The 20,000-nt window shown below is 36.9% G+C and overlaps 1 protein-coding gene across 1 annotated transcript in view; it reads left to right on the top strand.

Moving 5' to 3' along the window:
- LOC106872474 (glypican-5) overlaps positions 1-20,000 on the top strand; it is a 357,300-nt gene that overhangs the window by 254,097 nt on the left and 83,203 nt on the right. Inside the window, exon 4 of the mRNA XM_014919487.3 lies at positions 11,316-11,578. Coding sequence (XP_014774973.1) covers positions 11,316-11,578 — 263 coding nt within the window. The remainder of the gene's footprint in view (positions 1-11,315; positions 11,579-20,000) is intronic.

Here is a 20,000-nt window from a genome sequence, read left to right as displayed (position 1 = left end):
TATTTCATCTGTCTTTGTGTTCTGAGTTCAAATTCCACCAAGGCTGACTTTGCTTATCATCCTTCCAGGGTCGATAAATTAAGTACCAGCTGGAGCTACTTGGCTGATTTGTGATTGTGAGGTCCGTTGCCAGAAAGAATGACACAGGGGGCCTTCTTTCACCTGAATTCTTTATTCTTCACTTCTGCTTGTTATTTAGTTCCCACATCAGTGCAGATTGAACAGACTTATCTTCAGTCATTCCAGGCATGACCATCCTGTCTTTTAACATGTCTAGTACTACACTCTTTAACGTGTTCATTTTTCTTTCCTTTTTCTTTTTCCTTGAATTAGTACGTTATTATTAGCTGTGGACATATGACTATCATTTCTAGCAAACTGCGTGCCTGTGTCAAGGCTGGTTCTTTCGTTGACCCTTATTGGTGCAGATCCCTTTGATGAGAGTTTGCCGCAACAGTTGACACCAGTGATTTTTGGCAGCTGAAACTACTTTATTGTCTTACACTTTCTCTCTCTCCTTTTCTCTCCCTCCCCCCTCTCTCTCTCTCTCATTTATTCAACACTCACTCTCTCTTCTTTGTACTCTCTAACTCCAATATCAATTTATCACACACTACACTAATTATCGCAATTTAATATAAACTGACAATCTTAATTTAACACGCACTCAACTTATAATCTGTTCATCAAAAACACGCACAATCACTTTGTCTCCTCCTACCCCCCTCTTTCTCTTTTGTTGTTGTTATTCTTCATCTTCTTCTTATTATTATTGTTATTATTATTAAGGTGGTGAAAGAGTAGAATCGTTAACTCATCAGATAAAAATCAATCAGCTATATTTCATCTAGATCTTTGTTTTGAGGGGTAAAACACTGGCCAAGGTTCACTTTGCATTTCCTCTTTTTCGGGGGGGTCAGTAAAATAAATACCAGCCAAGCGCTGGATATCACCCTGATAAAATTCTTGCCCTTGTGCCAAAAATTTGAAACATCATCATTATCATCGTTATCATCATCATCATCATCATCATCATCGTTTAATGTCTGCTTTCCATGCTGGCATGGGTTGGACGGTTTGACTGAGAGGCTCCAATCTTATCTGACAAAGTTTCTACAAGCTTCTCACCACATAGCTATACATGTGTGTGTGTATATACGATGGGCTTCTTTCAGTTTCTGTCTACCAAATCCACTCACAAGGCTTTGGTCAGCCTGAGGCTATTGTAGGAGACACGACTGAACTTGGAAGCAGGTAGCTGGAAAACAAACTTGTAACCAGACAACAAAGCATGTGCCATAAAAACGAAATGAAATGCAGGGGCAAGCGAAAGCGAAATTGTGATGGCACCTGTGCCCAACGTCGCCTTCCTGGCACGTGTAAAGACATTCGAGCGAGATCATTGCCAGTGCCGTTGGACTGGCTCCTGTGCAGGTGGCACGTAAAATACACCATTTTGAGTATGGCCATTGCCAGTACCGGCTGATTGGCCTTCACGCTGGTGGCACATAACAAGCACCCACTACACTCTCGGAGTGGTTGGCGTTAGGAAAGGCATCCAGCTGTAGAAACTCTGCCAAATCAGATTGGAGCCTGGTGTAGCCATCTGGTTCCCCAGTCCTCAGTCAAACCGTCCAACCCATGCTAGCATGGAAAGCGGACGTTAAATGATGATGATGATGATGATCCAAGTTTTCTTTTTAGTGTGAAGTACCTGATGAACTCAGGGGTTTCTGACAATAACAACGCATATACACACGTCAGTTCTTTTTGTTATTCGTAAGGTTCTACATCTTGTGAACTCACCTAGATAACATTATGTCACACAATCCAACTAGCTTTTAAATAGTATTCTCAAAATCAATAACAATACTAAATCTTAGATCTATATTTAAAGTTTTCCAGATAGTTCCATTTCTATTGGCTATCTTAATTACACCCAATTAATTAGCTAATAATATCCTTGTGTCATTTTCATTTTTTTTTTTAAATCGGTGAATATCAGGTTAAATATCTATTAGATCAATTTTGTTTTAATAATTGAATAAAGAATGGAGATAAATAGCTATTAACCAAGTCTCTGGTTAATTGTGAAGTTTGCATTGCGCTTTATGCAAGAAATCTAACTTGAATAGAATTCCCAAGGCAATCTTTTGTTGGAAAAGCTAAATAATATCTGAATATTGAAAGATAGACATGCAGGGGGCAGGGTAGAAAGGGGGTGGAAATGGATTTACATTTGTATGTGTAAACACATCTTTGTAAAAATGCCTGTGTTTGTGTATGGATGCATATATATTTCATATACTAATGTATGTGTGTGTGTGTGTATATATAATATATATAAAGATAGACAGATAGATAGATAGATAGATATATAAGATATGTATGTGTATATATGTATATGTATGCGTATATGTGTATATATGCATATATATGTATGCATGCGTATATGTATGCATGTGTATATGTATATATGTGTATATATATATGCATATTTATGTATGTGTATATATGCATATACGTATATGTATATGTATATATGTATATGTATGTATATATATATATATATATGTATATGTATGCATGTATTTGTATATAGGTATATGTTTGTATGTTTGCGTATGCATATACATTTATATACAAGTGATCCTGTTCATTTTTGGTTTCACTTAGAAACCAAATAACACCAGAGATGTGACCGTCATACCGACACTACTATTGTCCTAAGACAGATAAGTCATTAATACAAGCACTGTAACAGTCATAAGTCATATGACTTCCATATAAACTGTATCACCTTCATAATAGATATGATTATTCATACAGGTGTTGTGGCAGTCATAACAGGTATGTCACCTTTATATAACCATTTAGCATTCAGATTATCCTTCAAATGTAATACTTATTTATTCACATTGTTTTGAATTGATCATGGATTATCTCACAGCTTTGAGACATCAACAATGTGATTGTTCATTTATAGAATGGCATTGTAGGGCAGGTGTGAGATGTTGGATCTGGTTGGTTTGAACATAACACGGGTCACATATTCGGGCCAGACGAGGCCAGTTTAAATGCTAAAGGGACAAAACCTGAAATGATTGTAACAGAAATACCCTATTCACATAAGCTATGTATCATAAGAGATATACAATTTTCATTTAAATGCCATGTTGCTGTTTGTTGACGCAAGCAACTTTGTAGAAATGATGAAGTATTGATGTATGGCATCCTAGACTTATTATAGCCTCTGTTGTGTGTGTGTGTTGATGCAACACAGTGCAGTGTAATGCTTGGAATGGTTCCAATATATTTGTGTTTCATTTGGATGCTTGTCTGTTCCTCAAGGCTGCAAGTTATTCCCATCTTACCATATTCCTATATTATCTGTTTGAATGATTCCTTTCAGAGGAGTTTAATCCTTCTGTCTGGCAACTCTATGGGAAGCAGGAACAACGCCAAATTGCCGGTGCTAAGATTTGTAATTCTAACATCAAAATAATCGCATCTACACAGATGTCGTGAATACCTTCTTGAAACTGTGTGTTTGCACTTCATAATGTCATGCTATTAAAAAAATAAAAAGGAACAAACAAACAGAAGAGATGTCAACTCCACCAAGCTGCAGGTAGTGCAGACAACCTGTCTAGGAAAAATGGTAACTCTGGAAAGAAAAAAAACAAGAAAACATATAAAAATGAATACACAAACAAGGTTCTTATGTCACCTCGTAAGTTCAAGGTGTGCTATGATGCATCCAATCCTATTTGTCAATTGGTTGCTGATCAGAAGAGCATCTTGTTGCAAAATTCATGCTCTCATCCATCCTTAACATGTAATGTATGCAACTTTTCCTCTTAGTTAGAGAAAGAAAACCAGCAAAAATGGTTTTGTTTAAATGCCTGAGTTATGAAATACAAATTCAGTCGAGCCTTTTGGTTGGAGGAGACGATGGACAGCAGAAAAGTACCCCTAATAAGTTGCAATGAAGGTACCCTTAAAAATGAAATGAGGAACAGGCTGGTGAATATACTGACCTGAATTCACTGCCCAAATCCCCAAATTTGGGGGCACCAAGCTTAAACTTAGAAAAGAATATACCCATTCAAGGTAAATTTATCTTTGCTGAGGTGTGTATGTAAGTATTATATGTGTTTGTGTGTGTGTGTGTGTAAATAAATATATATATATATATATATATATATATATATATATATATATATATATATATATATATATATATATATATATGTATATATATATATATATGTATATATATATATATATATATATATATATATATATATATATATATATATATATATGTATAAATACAGGAATGGCTGTGTGGTAAGTAGTTTGCTTCCCAACCACATGGTTCCGGGTTCAGTCCCACTGGCACCTTGGGCAAGTGTCTTCTACTATAGCCTCGGGCCAACCAAAGCCATGTGAGTGGATTTGGTAGAAGGAAACTGAAAGAAGCCCGTCGTATATATGTATATATATATATGTGTGTGTGTTTGTCCCCCCCCCCCAACATCGCTTGACAACTGGTGCTGGTGTGTTTATGTCTCCGTAACTTAACGGTTCGGCTAAAGAGACCGATAGAATAAGTTCTAGGCTTACAAAAAATAAGTCCTGGGGGTCGATTAGCTCGACTAAAAGACGGTGCTCCAGCATGGCCACAGTCAAATGACTGAAACAAGTAAAAGAGAGAGAAGCATGAAGCATGTCAGAGCAACCTTTTTTTTTTTTTATGTTGTAGTCATTGCTTCAGTTACTCTTGTAATTGTTGGCCTGTTGCCTGTTAAGCTTGCTTCCCCCAGGTTTTTGGAGGATTAGTGGATGATCAGATCAGTGTATATTCATCAGTTTTCCCCCTTCCCCCCGCCCCTTTTTTCTTTTAGGGTCACTTGATGCTAACCCATCCCTTTTCAGGCACCTTTCTGCCTTTCATGGCCACTTCCATATCTGAAAGCTTGACTGCATTTACACTTGATAACTTCAACATTTAAACAATACTACTTCACATTCTCTTTGTTTCTTCTTCCTCTAATTAAGAAGCAAATTTCAACTAATTAAAAAACCTAGTACATAACCCTTTAAATTAATTATCTAAATTTGTGTTATTAATCTATTTAAATTATTTCCCTTAGCTCCTTATTTGTCCTTTGTTTGTGCTGTTAACATAACCTTAAGGTCTTGGTACTATAATAGCAAGTCCTTTTGTTGTAGTTGTTGTTGCTCTCAACTTTTTGTTTGTGTTTTAAAAAAATAGAACAAAATATGAGAAAATATTAGCAATTATGTCCTTATTGTTGTTTTTGCCCCAGGTCTGTGAATGAACAAAAGCCTCTTAGCAATGACCATTCCATCTGTTTATTTGGAACATAATGTGTTTCTGATTACGTTATCCAATGTCTGATATCTGAGAAAGAATTAGCTACTAAATCTTGTAGGTCAATCTACTACCTACATATGCATGCATGCATGCACACAGAAGCCTATAAACAAAAAGCTTCCAGCGATGGCCACCCCATCTGTTTATTCAGAACATAGTGTATTAAGGGCATGTTGTTCAATGTGTCCTTCCTTGTTTTCAAATCATTCGTGCGATTCTGAAAAAGAATTGTTGCAGGTTATGCTATTATGTAGACACACATACCCACACATAACAAAAGCCTATAAACAAAAGATTTCCAGCCACGACCATCTTGCCTGTTTATTTATTTATTGGGGAACAAAATGTATCTTGGATTATATTACACAAGGAACGATTCTGGGAATTGGCTGCTACTTTTACTAGGTCAAACAACTATCTAAATCCAGACTCCAGTCACATGGGCACTCCCTCATACCTACCCTCAAGTGCTCCCTCATCTCTCACTCACACTCTTGCTCATTGGCTCATAACCAACCCTATTCTATGCTTTGCTTCCATCACTCCTTCCCAAAAATTATTCAGAAATTAATGGTAAGGAGAGGAAACCAGGCAGTAATAGCAAGCAATATCTTGGCTATTCTCTCAACTATTTGGTTCCAACATATGTTATTCTGTAGGTTAACCAAGAAAGGAAACCTTTATTACTATTGATGCCAGCTAAGCACCTCCTTAACTGCCAAAATGTCTGCTAATATTTAGGTCATATCAGTGTAACGAGTAAATATAGTTTTCAGTTTTCGTATATGTTTTTCTTCACAACAGCTGTTTGTTTTGAGTTTTATACCAGGGGAGAGAGATGGAGAGACAAAACCCTTATCCTCTGCAACTTAACTTTTTCATTATTTCTCTTTGTTGCCGTTGATAATTTGTATTTATCATAATCATCATTGTTATTATAATCATTGTTGCTGGCAGAATTGTTAGCACGCCTAGCGAAATGCTTGCTTAGTGGCATTTTGCCCGTCACTACATTCTGAGTTCAAATTCCACAGAGGTCGACTTTGACTTTCATCCTTTTGGGGGTCAATAAATTAAGTACCAGTTGAACATTGGGGCCAATGTAATTGACTCGTCCCCTCCTCCAAAATGGCTGCCTTGTTGCAAAATTTGAACTATTATCATTATTATTATTATTGTTATTATTATTAGTAGTAGTAGTTGTAGTAGTAGTAGTAGTAGTAGTAGTAGTATTTAAGATGGTGAGCTGGCAGAATCATTACTGCACAGCACAGAATGCCTAACAGTCTTTCTTCTGTCTTTACATTGTGAGTTCAAATCCCGCCAAGGTAGACTTTGCCTTTCACCCTTTCAGGATCGATAAGACAAGTACCATTTCAGCACTAAGGTTGATGTAATCAGCTAATCCCTTCCCCAAACTTGCTGGCTTTCTCCCAAGATTTGAAACCACCATCATCATCGTCATCATCATCGTCATCATCATCGTCATCATCATCGTCATCATCATCGTCATCATCATCGTCATCATCATCGTCATCATCATCGTCATCATCATCGTCATCATCATCGTCATCATCATCGTCATCATCATCATCATCATCATCATTTAAGGCGGCAAGCTGGCGGAATCGTTACCACACTGGACAAACTGCTTACCAGTATTTTGTCCATCTGAGTTCAAATCTCACCAAGGTGATCTTTGCCTTTCAGGGTCAATAAAACAAGTACCAGTAAAATACTGGAGTCCCAATATAGTTGACTTCCTCCTCTCCTGAAAAGCAAAAATATTGCTGGCTTTATGCCAAAATTTGAAACCGTTGTTGTTGTAATTATTATTATTACTCTTTTACTTGTTTCAGTCATTTTCACTGCGGCCATGCTGGAGTACCGCCTTTAGTCGAGCAAATCGACCCCAGGACTTATTCTTTGTAAGCTTAGTACTTACTCTATCGGTCTCTTTTTGCCGAACCGCTAAGTTACGGGGACATAAACACACCACCATCGGTTGTCAAGCGATGGTGGGGGGACAAACATTTACACACACATACACATATATATATATATATATATATATATATATACATATATACGACGGGCTTCTTTCAATTTCCATTTACCAAAGCCACTTAGAAGGCTTTGGTCAGCCCGAGGCTATAGTAGAAGACACTTGCCCAAGGTGCGACGCAGTGGGACTGAACCCGGAACCATGTGGTTGGGAAGCAAGCTACTTACCACACAACCACTCCTGTATTTATACATATATATATATATATACATATTTACACACACACACACACATATATAATACTTACATACACACCTTCGCATAGATAGATTTACCTTTGAACTCCCCAAAAACAACTTTGCTTCATTTCCTGTTATTTTTACATCACATATTTGGTGATGTTATTATAAAAAGATCACATTTTGAGCATTTGAGGGTTTCACAGTCTTTGGAATGGTGGAATCCTGAAGAAACATGTTGATTCTTTCTTTTCATGAAATGAAGTTTTAATCTTATTATTTTATTATTTTTCGCTTTTATTTTCTTTTTGTTATGTTCTGTTTTTTCTTGAAGTCTTTGGGGAACACTTATTGTAGGTGGAGAATAGAACGGAAGCGTTTTATATACAAATATATTTGCGTGTTTTTTTTGTTTTTTGGTTTTTACTGTATTTTACGATGTCAGTGAAGTGTGTTGTGTCAGAAAGTACATTTATTATATTAAACTGCGGAACATGTAACGATATCTTAGCTCACTGCTTACACACACATTCGTCCTTTACACAGACACAATGCCCCTCATATACATACACACACAAACTCATCCCCTCACGTGTGCACACAGATACAAACACACATACACACACACACACACACACCCTTGTCTCTCACCCCAGCAGGAAGGAAACCTGTCTGTATACATCAAGGCCTATGTTTGAAACAAGTTTGGGGTTAAAAATTGTGGACAGTCGGGGGGATGGAGGGAGCTGAGATTGAAGGTAAAATGACAAACAAGTTGCTACTGTAAACTTGTTTGGGCTCTTCGTCTGAAACGAACAGGGCTGGTGTAGAGGGGACACAGTGCATGTGTGTGTGTGTGTGTGTGTCTGTGTGTTCTTACAACCACCCCCTTCTCTACAATTACGACTATCACCACCACTACCGCCACAACCACTACAATCATCATTGACCTTTTTGCCATCATCACAATAGTCCCTTTAACCCTAGGCTGAGCAAAACCTCGTGAGTGTATCTGGCAAGCAAAAACTGAGCAAGTCCATCATGCTTTTATTCTTTCACTTGTTTCAGTCATTTGATTGTGGCCATGCTGGAGCACTGCTTTTAGTTGAACAAATCAACCCCAGGACTATTCTTTGTAAGCTCAATACTTGTTCCATTGGTCTCTTTTACCAAATCTCTAATTTACGGGGATGTAAACACACCAACATTGGTTCTCAAGCGATGGTGGGGGATTTTATTGCTCAGCATACTGGCAAGTTATTACCTCCCTTTTTTCCTTGTAAAGGTTGGTGACAGGAAGAGCATCTGACCAAAGGAAATCTGACTAATGCAAGCATGATATCTATTAGTTTCAAATTTGAGCACAAAGCCTGCAATCTCATGGAAAGGAAATTCAGGACATAAAAACAGCCAAAATGCCGCTAAGCATTTTGCTCTGGCTTTGTGAATGATTCTACCAGCTTAAACATGATAAATATTAAAATGATGATGATTAGGACATTTTGTGCTTTTGTAGCTGTTGCAAGAATTCTTGGTCTGCATTCGTTGACTGTCTATAGTCTTAGACTGATATCGTGTAAGAAACTATAAGGAGATAAAAAAAAACTTGGCAAAATTATATATATAAAAAAAAAAGAGGAAATCATGTAATTTTGTCTTCAGAAAAGGTATCAACAAAAATTCTACACAAACTAGTTCCAGTCTTTTAGTCTCATAATGATATCTCTAAGTTCTCTAAAATAGAAATATTAACATTATTTTCTCTGATTGCAAACTATGTAATTTGGAAATGGTACAAGTCTGGCATTCTGAGACAGACAAAATCTAAAATATTAATGAGGTCTTGTATAAGTTATTGATCACTTCCTAATCCATCAGCAGTGAAGGAAAACCAATTTTTGGTAATGATTTTTGAAGATGGTATTCATTAGGTTTTTGAGATGAACTTCATTTTCTTGAGGTTCAAGAAAAAAGGATTCTTCATCTGACCACATGGAAGGATTCGATCTAAGAACTTGATCTGGGAACTGCATATTCTTTCATTTCTCTGATTTGTTTTGGTATCAATACCTTCCATTCTGACCAAAAGATACAGATAGAAATATTGAAATTGAGAAAATGAATTGTTTGATAATAAAACCAGCTTCTTGAGTAGAAAGACCATTTAAAAGGCTGGAATTTTCTTACCACACAGCCACGATATTTGAACAAGGTGCTGCATGATGGAACTGAACCTGAAATCGTATGATTGGGAAGTGAACTTGTTAACCACACGGCCCAAATATTTTACGTATTTTGTGTCCACACTGGCCAGATCTGACCCCTCTCTAACCCTACCCTATAATGTCATTCTTAAAATAAACAATCACATCATTGAAATCTCAAAGCTATGAGATAATGCATGATTAATTCAAAGCAATTCGACGTGGCTGTGTGGGAAGAAACTTGCTTCTCAACCACAAGGTTCCGGGTTCAGTCCCACAGTGTGGCACCTTGGTCAAGTGTCTTCTACTATAGCCTCGAGCTGAACAAAGCCTTGTGAGTGGATATATATATATATATATATATATATATATATATATATATATATATATATATATATATATATATATGTATATATGTGTGTGTGTGTATTTGTGTGCCTGCGTTTATCCCCCTACCATCGCTTGACATCCAATTTTGGTGTGTTTATGTCCCTGTAAACCTAGCGGTTCAGCAAAAGAAACCAATAGAATAAGCACTAGGCTTACAGAGAATAAGTCCTGGAGTTGATTTGTTCGACTAAAGGCGGTGCTCCAGCATGACTGAAACATGTAAAAGAATAAAAGAAAGAGAGAACCAAGCATTACATTTGGCAGAACACACTGAATGCTAAAAGAGACAGGAAGCGTTTATCTCTTGTCATAAAATGGATGTTTTAATTATCTTTTTATTAAAAAAATGTAATTTTACAATTTGACATTTAATATTACTTACCAAAAATTACTATAATTCTGAAGAACTTTGGCATTTAAACCGGCCATATCCAGCCTAAAAAATATTCTACCTGTTTTACATTCAAATTGACTGGATCTGGCCTCTTACATTAATCCTACAATGCCATGCTAAAAATAAACAATAACACCATCAAAATCTCAAAGCTCCAAGATAATGCATGAGTTATTTAAATCAACATCATCATAATCATCATCATCGTTTAACGTCGGTTTTCCATGCTGGCATGGGTTGGACGGTTCAACTGAGGTCTGGGAAGCCAGAAGGCTGCACCAGGCCCCAATCTGATCTGGCAGAGTTTCTACAACTGGATGCCCTTCCAAACGCCAACCACTCCAAGAGTGTAGTGGGTGCTTTTTATGTGCCACTGGCACAGGGGCCGAAGGAGCTGGCATCAACCGCGATTGGATCGTGCTTTTTACATGCCACGGAAGCTAGTGAAAACGACACTAGCATCAGCCACATTCGGATGGTGCTTTTTACATGCTACCAGCACAGGGCTCACAACTACAATTTCCATTTGATTTGATTTTGATATTGCTGTTAATGTTGATGTTGATGTACTTGACTCACTTGGTCTCAGGAATAAATAAGCGTTACACTTGACAAAATAATCTGAATACTAAAGATTTAAGGAATTTTAATTTTCGTTTCTATTTCCTTGTTGTTACAGATTCTGGTGACCTGCAAAGAAACAGGATCTGCACCGGAGAATCAAAAAGTTTCAGTTCAATCCCCATTGGTGCCCAACAATAAAATGTTGATCAGTGACCAGGAGCCAGTGTCTTCCATCAGTCTCAAAGACCAAGCCACCCAGCTTCTTTTGTCATTGCTCAATATCCATGGAGTTTACCGCAATATAACCAGTTCCATCTGCGTTGACTTCAATGTCTCGCAGTCTCCTACACACTGTTGGAATGGATCCCATGTTGCACAGTAAGTGAATTCTTCTACTTTTCTTGTGATTTTCATCTTTTTTTTTTTTTCTGGTCAATATAAAAATCCTCACTCAGGAACAAAAAAAAAATTAACCAACCTGGGTGGAGGTATTAACAAGTGTGTGGAAAACAAATATGAAAAAAAAATGCATGTTGACGACCTTGGGGGTGGTGGGTGTTGACTTTTGAAAAATTTACAAGATCTGATTTTTCTGTCATAAATTTGGGAATATGGCGTAGTGGTTAAGAGCGCGGGCTATTAACCCCGAGATTCCGAGTTCGATTTCAGGCAGTGACCTGGATAATATAATAATAATAATAATAATAATAATAATAATAATACTGATCATCATCATCATCATCATCATCGTTTAACGTCCGCTTTCCATGCTAGCATGGGTTGGACGATTTGACTGAGGACTGGTGAAACCGGATGGCAACACCAGGCTCCAGTCTGATTTGGCAGAGTTTCTACAGCTGGATGTCCTTCCTAACGCCAACCACTCAGAGAGTGTAGTGGGTGCTTTTACGTGAATAATAATAATATCGAAAAATACCTTAGGAATGAGAACCGAGGTTCAAAATTTCCCCAAGACACCTGATGAAGGCTGGAGGGTATATCAGCTAAAAAAAGTCCCCTCCCCACCCCAGGGTCGTCAGCATGCATTTTCTTTCATATCTAAAATTAAGCATATTTTATCTCTAGGTTTAAATCTAGGGATTAAAAAATAAGAAAGTTGATAAAGTTATTAAAACCCAAGACATCTCTGAAGAGAGAGAGCTCAAGTCATAGATGAGATTGGGATTTGTGATGAAACAACTTTGACAAACAAGCAATCGATTGATTGTTTAACCAGCACATCGAACAAATGATTAGTTAAAAAGAAGTGCTATTGAACCAGTGTGTGTGTTTATTATTACTATTGGCATAATGACCCTCCCAAAACACACCATTTGAGTCAGTATCACATGAACCTGCATCTTGTGGTCAGTCAGTCCTGAAATGCGCAATATCACAAGAATCTTACTAACCTTCTTCCCATACAACATGAAGGAAATATATAAAAAAAAAAGAAAAATATTGAAATCCCCTTCCATCATTCTTTTCTGTTTTGTAATCAAATCATTACAGGGTTGCTCTTTGGGCTTATAGAATTTTCAACCAGGATGCTTAGAATTAAACAAAGCTTACCATTCCATTAAAATTCTACAAAGGATGCTTTAAAATGTCTTTAACAATTAGATTTCAACCAAAAATTCTGATTGGATGATCCTGTTTTTATTATTCCTGCATAATGTGTGTGTGTGTGTAATTGTATTCGCGTTTGTGTGTCCCTGTGTTTGTGTGCATATGTTTGTATATGTAAGTGTACCTCTGTGTGTGTGTGTGTCTATGTATGTATGTGCATATGAGCTGGTATATCCCTGTATGTCTATGTGGGTACACATTTCTTGTGTGAGCGTACTTGTGTATCCCTGTGCATGTGTGAGTGTTCCTCTGTGTCTGTGTGTGTGTGTTTTATATATATATATATATATATATATATATATATATCAAGAAATGCTGTTGACTGAATTGCAGTGAAGCTGTTCATATATAATGACTCATCATCCTAGCACACAGAAGGAGGCGTCGTATTAATTCACCTGTGTTAATGAGAAAGAATGGTCAAAGAGGCATTTTGGGATACCTGTATAAGTACTCAACGGATTAATGAATGGCGTGAATGGCCATTCAGCGGAAATGATTAGTCATGTCAGCTTATATAGATTTCTTAGGTCATTAGCAGAATAAGTTGGCTATTATTGATTACTCAACTGAACATTTCAAAGTTAGAGTGAAAAATAGAGAGAAGAGAAGAGAGACAGCACCAGTTCTTGGTGTCTTTTACTGTCTCAAGTTTATTCCTTGCTTGTTCTGTGAATGGCCAATTTGTGAAATATTTGTGTATGTTTGTATATTTCCGAATGTATCTGCGATAGAGCCATTAAAGAAATTATGAATACACAAACAGCTCAACATAAAACTGGTTAACAAAGTTCTTTGCTTAAGTATGAAGTTAAATATGCATAAAAAGCACTCGCTAAGTCCCAATTAGACTAATTTACATGCACACAGACGAAAAAACACACAAACACATGTCCATCTCTCTCTCTTCTCCCGCTTCCTCTCTCTCTCTCTTTATATATATTTCTCCATCTATTTATCTTTCTCTCTTACAGATCTGTTTGTCTCTCTTGCACTCTCTCTCTCCCCTTCTCTCTCTCTGTCTCTCTCTTCTCCTCTCTCTCTCTCTCTCTCTCTGTATCTCTATCTATCTCTATCTTTCTCTCTTACAGATCTGTTTGTCTCTCTTGCACACGTCTCTCACTTTCTCCCTCTCTCTCCCTCTCTCTCTGTCTCTCTCTTTTCCCTCTCTATCAGCTGTCTCTGTCTCAGTTACACACATCTGTCACTCTTTCACTCTCATTCTCTCTCTCTCTCTCTCTCTCCCCCCCCCCTCCTTCTCATGCACATAATTCTGCCTGATGTTTTTAATATTGCTTAAGATTCTGACACATGGAAACAAATTAGACTAAAATAAAAAAAGTAAATAACAAAACAAAACAAAAAAAAACACCCCAAAAAACACCCAAAAAACAAAAATTAACAAAAAGCAACAAACAAACAAAACCAATGTTGTAAAACTGGCTGCTCATTTATGCACCCCTCGTTTATGCACCCCTCTCTCTAATTACTAACTCAATGATCTGGCTTTTAGCTCAAACTGGGGCGTAAACTTCAGCTCATTAATTCCCTGGATGGTTTGTGATTTTATTGGTGGAAGAAGTTGGTTGGCGGGGGGGGGGGGGGGATTTGTTGTGGTGGTGGTGGTGGTGGTAGCCCTGCAGGAGGGCAGCAGGTTTTTTGGCTTTGTCGTAGGTCTTTCAGCTGCACCCGCTACCGTCTACCATGTCCCCGCTAGAGGAATAGGATGAGGAGGAGGCTGCACAGTGGAAGTTGACTAATCTCTAATGAAAATGTTCTTATCAAAATATACTTTGCCATCGTTAGATAAAACTGAAAATAACTATTATGTTGGTTGTCGTCGTCATCGTTACTGCAGGGAGACAATTATTGTTCTTGTTATTATCATTATTGTTATTATTTGAATTATTATTATTATTATTTGAATTATTATTATTATTATTGAATTATTCTTATTATTATTTGAATTATTATTATTATTATTATTATTATTATCATCATCATCATTATTATTATTTGAATTTTTTTAATTATTATTTTTGAATTCTTCTTCTTCTTCTTATTATTATTATTATTATTATTATTATCCTTATTACTATTATTATTATTATCATCATCATCATCATCATCATCATCATCATCATCATTATTATTATTATTATTATTACATTGCATTCTAAATTAAACCCAGCAAGTTTTAATTGGTGATATTTTTCTCTTGCAACATGTCTGCCCACCTCTTACTAACATGGCCCCATTGTATTGATCGTATAGGCATATTATATATCATCAACATCATCAACATCATCGCTTAATGTTCGTTTTCCATACTGGCATGGGTTGGATGGTTTGTCGGGGGCTAGTGAGCTGGAGGACAGCCCTGCTCCTATGTCTGCTTCAGCATAGTTTTTATGTCTTTCCTAAGGCTGGTGATACATAAAAGGCACCTGTGCTTGTGCCTTGTAAAAAAGCGCCCATGTTGGAGGGGGGGGGGGCATCGAAAAAGCACCCAGTGCACTCTGTAAAGTGGTTGATGTTAAAAAGAGCATCCAGCTGTAGTAACCGTGCCAAAACAGACAACTGGAGCCTGGTGCAGCTCTCTGATTTGCCAGCATAGAAAATGGTCATTAGATGATGAGGATGATGATGATTATATATATATATATATATATATATATATATATATATATATATATATATATATATGTATAGTAAATCCCCCACCAAAAAAGAAACAACTAGATCTAACCTTTCACGCTTATCCTACAATGTTGTTCTATAAATAGAAAATCACATAATTTGAACAATTTGAATAAATAAATATTGCATTTGGCAGAGTAATCTGAACGCTAAAGGTTTAATAGTTAAATAAAAGGTTTAATGCTAAAGGTTTAACTGACCCGTGCTAGTGTGGGTCAGTTGAGGACGTATTTGAGCTTAAAAGATAATAGCAACTTGATAGTTGGCTGGTTGATGCAAAATTGGTTAGCAACTTTGTAGTTGCCTCTTGCAAAAAGTGATAGCAACTTTGTTGTTGCATCATGCAAGACGTGAATGCAAGTTGTTGGCTGCCTGATGCAAGGGGTGTTATAGCAATTTTGTAGTTGCCTGGTGCAAGAAATGACGTAGCCAGCTGAGTGGACTCGAGCAATGTGAAATGAAGTGTCTTGCTCAAGGAAAGGACGTGTCACTGGGCATTACAACCTCATGATCACAAGCCGACTACCTTGACCGCTAAGCCACGTGTGTCCCCTAACCACTAAAACAACTTCTGGAAATAAAGAATTGGTTAACCGTCCCAACATCGAACCAGTTAAAGAATTCGTTCTCCATTTAATTTGCATTCTTTTATTTAGAATTCAATGAGGAAAGAATGTTTTGTATTTAAATTGCAGCATATTAACATTTATTGGAAATTAAGTCTCAGGAATTACCAAAATAGTTATGAGTAAATGAACTGTCTGGAATATATGATTATAGGTATGTTTGTTAATTAGTGAAGTTTGTTTCTAAGTCTGTTAAGTAACCAGCTGCAAGTTTGGTTAGAATATTATCATTGGTCCTTGGAGTATTCCAATGATTGGGTTAGCAACAGTGTGCAGGTATGACTGAAAGGCAAAAGAGTTTGCTCCATACCAACTCGGTTTTGGGTTCAATCCCATTGCATGGCACCTTGAGAAAATTAGAAAAGAATTATGTAAGTGGATTTGGTTGACAGACACTGAAACAAGTCTGTAGTGTGTGTGTGTATATATACACACACTCATGTTTTGAGTTTAATTTCCTATTTGCATCCTGATGAAAGGCCTGGTTGGAGGCGCAACCTTTTGGGTTCTTTTACAGGGCTTAGAAAAACTGAAGGACCGCTGCAATAAATGTGTGAGTCCAAGTGGGGGAATATGCTGAATAAAATCCTCCTCCTGTGTTTTCTTTTACCTCAAGACAGGAGCTTCTCAGCATCCCCTCATATATATATATATATATATATATATATATATATCATAGTATCACAGTAGCGACTCAGACCATCAGCTGTTGTTAAACACCACTGTTCACAATGCGCTTCCAATTCTGTCTTGATTGCACCATTCTTTTCCCTGTTTACCCAAATTGCTTAACTAAACCATCATTGCATCAACGTGGAGGCCTTCCAAGTGGCCCTTTTCTGATCTCTTGGATACCATTTAGCAACTGCATGGGTCTACCTGTTGTCTGTGAACCTTGCAACATGTTCGGCTGAACGAAACTTATGTTTTCTATACCCTGCAATCTCATCATTCTGGCTCCTGTGCAGGTGGCATGTAAAATACACCATTTTGAGCGTGGCCTTTGCCAGTACCGCCTGACAGGCCTCCGTGCCGGTGACACGTAAACGCACCCACTACACTCTCGGAGTGGTTGGCGTTAGGAAGGGCATTCAGCTGTAAAAACTCTGCCAAATTAGATTGGAGCCTGGTGTAGCCATCTGATTCACCAGTCCGCAGTCAAATCGTCCAACCCATGCTAGCATGGAAAGCGGACATTAAACGATGATGATGATGATACTGTAATTATTATTATTATTATTATTCTGTAATAACTGACATAAATGTCTGTAAACTTGTAACTTTGCAATCAAGATTGTCGACTTAACTAATCGACAAGTTAAGCTCTGTGTTTGCAACTTTCCAATCAAGTCTGCGGAAAGTAGATAGCTTCCAGAGGAAGTTCACAAGATGCTTAGCTAATTCTGTTCGTCACTGTGCTGGAAGCTAAATCTATGAGATTGTTAGTAATGAAACGATGCCAACTCTTGATATTTTGGTAACAACAATAATAAAAACCTAATGCAATGGAGTTATTGATTTCATGTGTATTTTTTTAGAGTAAACTGGCGTAATTAATATCAAAAAGGAATTGATATTATGGAGTGTGTATGTAGGTATTCAGAAAATATATATAAACAGTTTCTGTATTATGCGGCTGTTTGTTTCCTTTTGTGGTTTGGCTGTATGGAATATACATGCATGGTTGTGTGGTAAGAAGCTTGCCTCCAAGCCACATGATCCCAGGTTCAGTCTCACTGCATGGTACCATGGGCAAGTGTTTTCTACTACAGCCTCCGGCCGTCTGAAGCCTTGTCAGTGGATTTGGTTGTCGGAAACTAGAAAAAGGCAGTGAGCTGGCAGAAGCGTTAGCACACCAGGAAAAATGCTTAGCAGTATTTCGTTTGCCACTATGTACTGAGTTCAAATTCCGCTGTGGTCGACTTTGCTTTTCATCCTTTCAGGGGTCGATTGTGTGTGTCCTTGTTTTGACGTCGCATAATTGTTGCAGGTAGATGTCACTGTGATACAAGCTGTGACTATTGTTTCCAATCTTCTTTGGAAAACATAGCTGGCCACAGGGCAACATTACCTTACTTAGAAACAGTTGAGAGTTGGCAAGAGGAAAGGCATCCAGCTGCAGAAAAATCTCTGCCTCAATAAACTCTTTCCAGCCTACACAAGTATGGAAAAGTGAGCCTTAAAACAATGATGACGAGGAGGAGGATAATGATGATGATGACGATGATGACGACAATGATGATGGTGACGATATCTATGATGATAATGGTGATGATAAGAATGATGATGATGGTAGTGGTGATGATGGTGATGATGACGACGATGACGACATAAAATGCTTGTGATCCATAGGTGCACATATTTCTTTAGATATATACACATCCTAACACAGCTTTTCCCAATTTAATTCAGAGAAGTGAAGCAAAGAATTCTGTTACTCTTTTGCTTTTCTTTTTTTTCTTTTTTAAACCCACATTCGTTAACAGCTCCCCATAAATTAATGCGATTTTATCTGTGCATGTGTATGTCTACACGTACACGTATATACTTGTTAATATATGTATCCATAAGAAAAACATATATACATGCATAATATACGTATATACACTTATATATATATATATATATATATATATATATATATATATATATATATATATATATATATATATATATGTATATATATATATATATATATATATATATGTGTGTGTGTGTGTGTGTGTGTCAATATATATATATACATATATACATACATATATACATATATATATATATATATATATATATATATATATATATATATATATATATATATATATATATTATATATATATGTATGTAGAGAGAGAGTGGTGTGTTTTGAGGAAAGAACACCTAATCACAAATGGTTTATCTTTATAAGCAAAATAGCTTTGAGTTTCAGCTGTTCTCTTCAATGGTATCCTTGTTGCAGTTTTTAATGATAAAAGTCTTTTTTTTTTTCTTTCCTTCTATTCCCCCACCTCACCTCCCCGTCCGAAAAAAATCAACAACCATTGAGCCATAAACACTCACACACACACAGGGACACATACATACATACATACATACATGGACAGACAAATGAAGAAAGAAGGAAGCAAAGAAGGAAGGTTCTACAACAGCCAAATACTGGTGCTACCTTTTCAGAATGGTATTGTTTCAAATTGTACGATTCTGGGGCTGATTTAGCAGAGAGCAGCTGCCCCTGTTAAGAAGCTAAAAGGAAAATGACCAGTTACCATCTGTCTAGCTCTCTGTCTGTCTGTCTGTCTGTCTGTGAGTGTTGTCTGTATTATGTATGTCTGTGTGGCAGGCGGTGGTGGTGGGGGGGGGGGGGGTATGTATGTCTGCAATGATGTATAGGCATGTGTGTGGGTGTGTGCATGTATATATATATATATATATATATATATATATATACATACTTGTGTCTATATACGTTTGTGTATATCTATAGGCATGTATGCAAATATATATATGTGGATATGTATTTGTTTATATCTATATGCGTGTGTGTGTGTAGATATGTGTGTATATACATGTATATTCAGAAACATACACATACACACATATTGTATACATATTATTTATATATATTCATGCATTGACAAGCATAAACATACATTAAAATGGTCAGTGTGTGTGTATATGCATGTGTGTGTGTAGATATGTGTGTATATACTCTTTACTCTTTTACTTCTTTCAGTCATTTGACTGCGGCCATGCTGGAGCACCGCCTTTAGTCGAGCAAATCGACCCCAGGACTTATTCTTTGGAAGCCAATTACTTATTCTATCGGTCTCTTTTACCGAACCGCTAAG

Source organism: Octopus bimaculoides, chromosome 8 (assembly GCF_046866305.1).
Source record: "Octopus bimaculoides isolate indiv1 chromosome 8, ASM4686630v1, whole genome shotgun sequence".
NCBI lineage: Eukaryota > Metazoa > Mollusca > Cephalopoda > Octopoda > Octopodidae > Octopus > Octopus bimaculoides.
The sequence above is the reverse complement of the archived record's forward strand: the minus strand, read 5'-3'. Positions and strand labels throughout refer to the sequence as shown.